The sequence below is a fragment of the Poecilia reticulata genome, linkage group LG16, assembly GCF_000633615.1.
Source record: "Poecilia reticulata strain Guanapo linkage group LG16, Guppy_female_1.0+MT, whole genome shotgun sequence".
Taxonomy (NCBI): domain Eukaryota; kingdom Metazoa; phylum Chordata; class Actinopteri; order Cyprinodontiformes; family Poeciliidae; genus Poecilia; species Poecilia reticulata.
Window position 1 is genome coordinate 614,130 of NC_024346.1, and position 1,398 is coordinate 615,527.

Consider the following 1,398-nt stretch of genomic DNA (forward strand, 5'->3'; position numbering starts at 1 on the left):
CACACACACTGGATGATTCTCCACCCGGCTGCAGCTACTTCCAATCTGAAGCTGCTGATCTGATCAATGATAGGCTGGAAGGAGAGTACTAGCTAGCGCTAGCTCTTTGTAGGCTAACAACTAGCATGCCTAGGCTGGTCCCCTACTTCATCTGCTGTCCATTAGCATGCATAAGGTAACTGTACTGCCCTGTTTTGGTTAGCATTAGCTCTAGCTAAGTAGCATGCGTAGTCTGGTCTCTCATGACTTGAACCTTTTCCTCTAGACATGGATAAAAATGTTTCATGCATCATCTGTAAGCGACATCCATTAAATGTCGCTAACATTGATGTCGTGTTTTGACAGTTTATGGTAAGAAGACAAGCAACTTGCTAGCCTACTCAATGCAAATGCTAGCCTTTTTAATGCAATGCTAGTCTAGTAAATGCTAATGGACAGCAGATGAAGTAGGGGACCAGCCTAGGCATGCTAGTTATTAGCCTACAAAGAGCTAGCGCTAGCTAGTACTCTCCTTCCAGCCTATCATTGATCAGATCAGCAGCTTCAGATTGGAAGTAGCGTCCTGCTACCAAGATGTAGCGTCCTGCTACCAGGAAGTAACCTCCTGCTACCAGGAAGTAGCGTCCTGCTACTAGGAAGTAGCGTCCTGCTACCAGGAAGTAGCCTCCTGCTACCAGGAAGTAGCCTCCTGCTACCAGGAAGTAGCCTCCTGCTACCAGGAAGTAGCCTCCTGCTACCAGGAAGTAGCTGCAGCCGGGTGGAGAATCGTCTGTCGCTGAAACATGTTTATTCATCTAAACCTGGTTCTGAAGGTTCTGGTGGTTCTGATGACCCATTTTGATCTGAGCAGCTCAGACTGTAAACATTCATCTTGTCCAGTTCATTAGAACCTCAGGTGTGACACCTGGACCGTCTGATGGACGCTGAAGCCCCGCCCCTTTGTCCCTGAAACTGGTCTCTGATTGGCTGATGTGGAACCTCAGTAAATTTTAAATAAAGGTCCATTAAAAAGGTTTTGCCCGTCGGATCCGGACAGAGCCCGGTTCTGGTTCCGGTCTAACTGACCAGCAGGCGGAAGCAGTTCCTCTGTCGGCCACAGGGGGCAGCACAGGCGATCTGAGTCAGAATCGGGTCAGAACCTCAGCCGTCTTCCTCGGTTCTGGCGCCGTCACTCCGGATCTTCCACTCGTCTCCGACTTCCTCCCCGATCTCGATCCGCGTCTCCCGTCTCTCTCTGCTCGCCTCCTTCGTCTCCTCCTGTCTCTGCTGTCCCTCCTCTTCCTCGCTGTCCTCTAATGTCTCCATGTCCTCCGGTCCTCCTCTAGTCTCATGTGCAGAGTCCTCCGTCTCCTTCCTGTCCTCTGTCTCCTTCCTGTCCTCCGTCTCCTTCCTGTCCTC

At 50.8% G+C, this 1,398-nt stretch overlaps 1 protein-coding gene across 1 annotated transcript in view; it reads right to left on the minus strand.

Moving 5' to 3' along the window:
- Nucleotides 1-512: 512 nt before the first annotated feature.
- Nucleotides 513-1,398, minus strand: part of pogzb (pogo transposable element derived with ZNF domain b) — an 18,138-nt gene continuing 17,252 nt past the window's right edge. Inside the window, exon 22 of the mRNA XM_017309312.1 lies at nucleotides 513-1,382. Coding sequence (XP_017164801.1) covers nucleotides 1,141-1,382 — 242 coding nt within the window. The 3' untranslated portion in view covers nucleotides 513-1,140. The remainder of the gene's footprint in view (nucleotides 1,383-1,398) is intronic.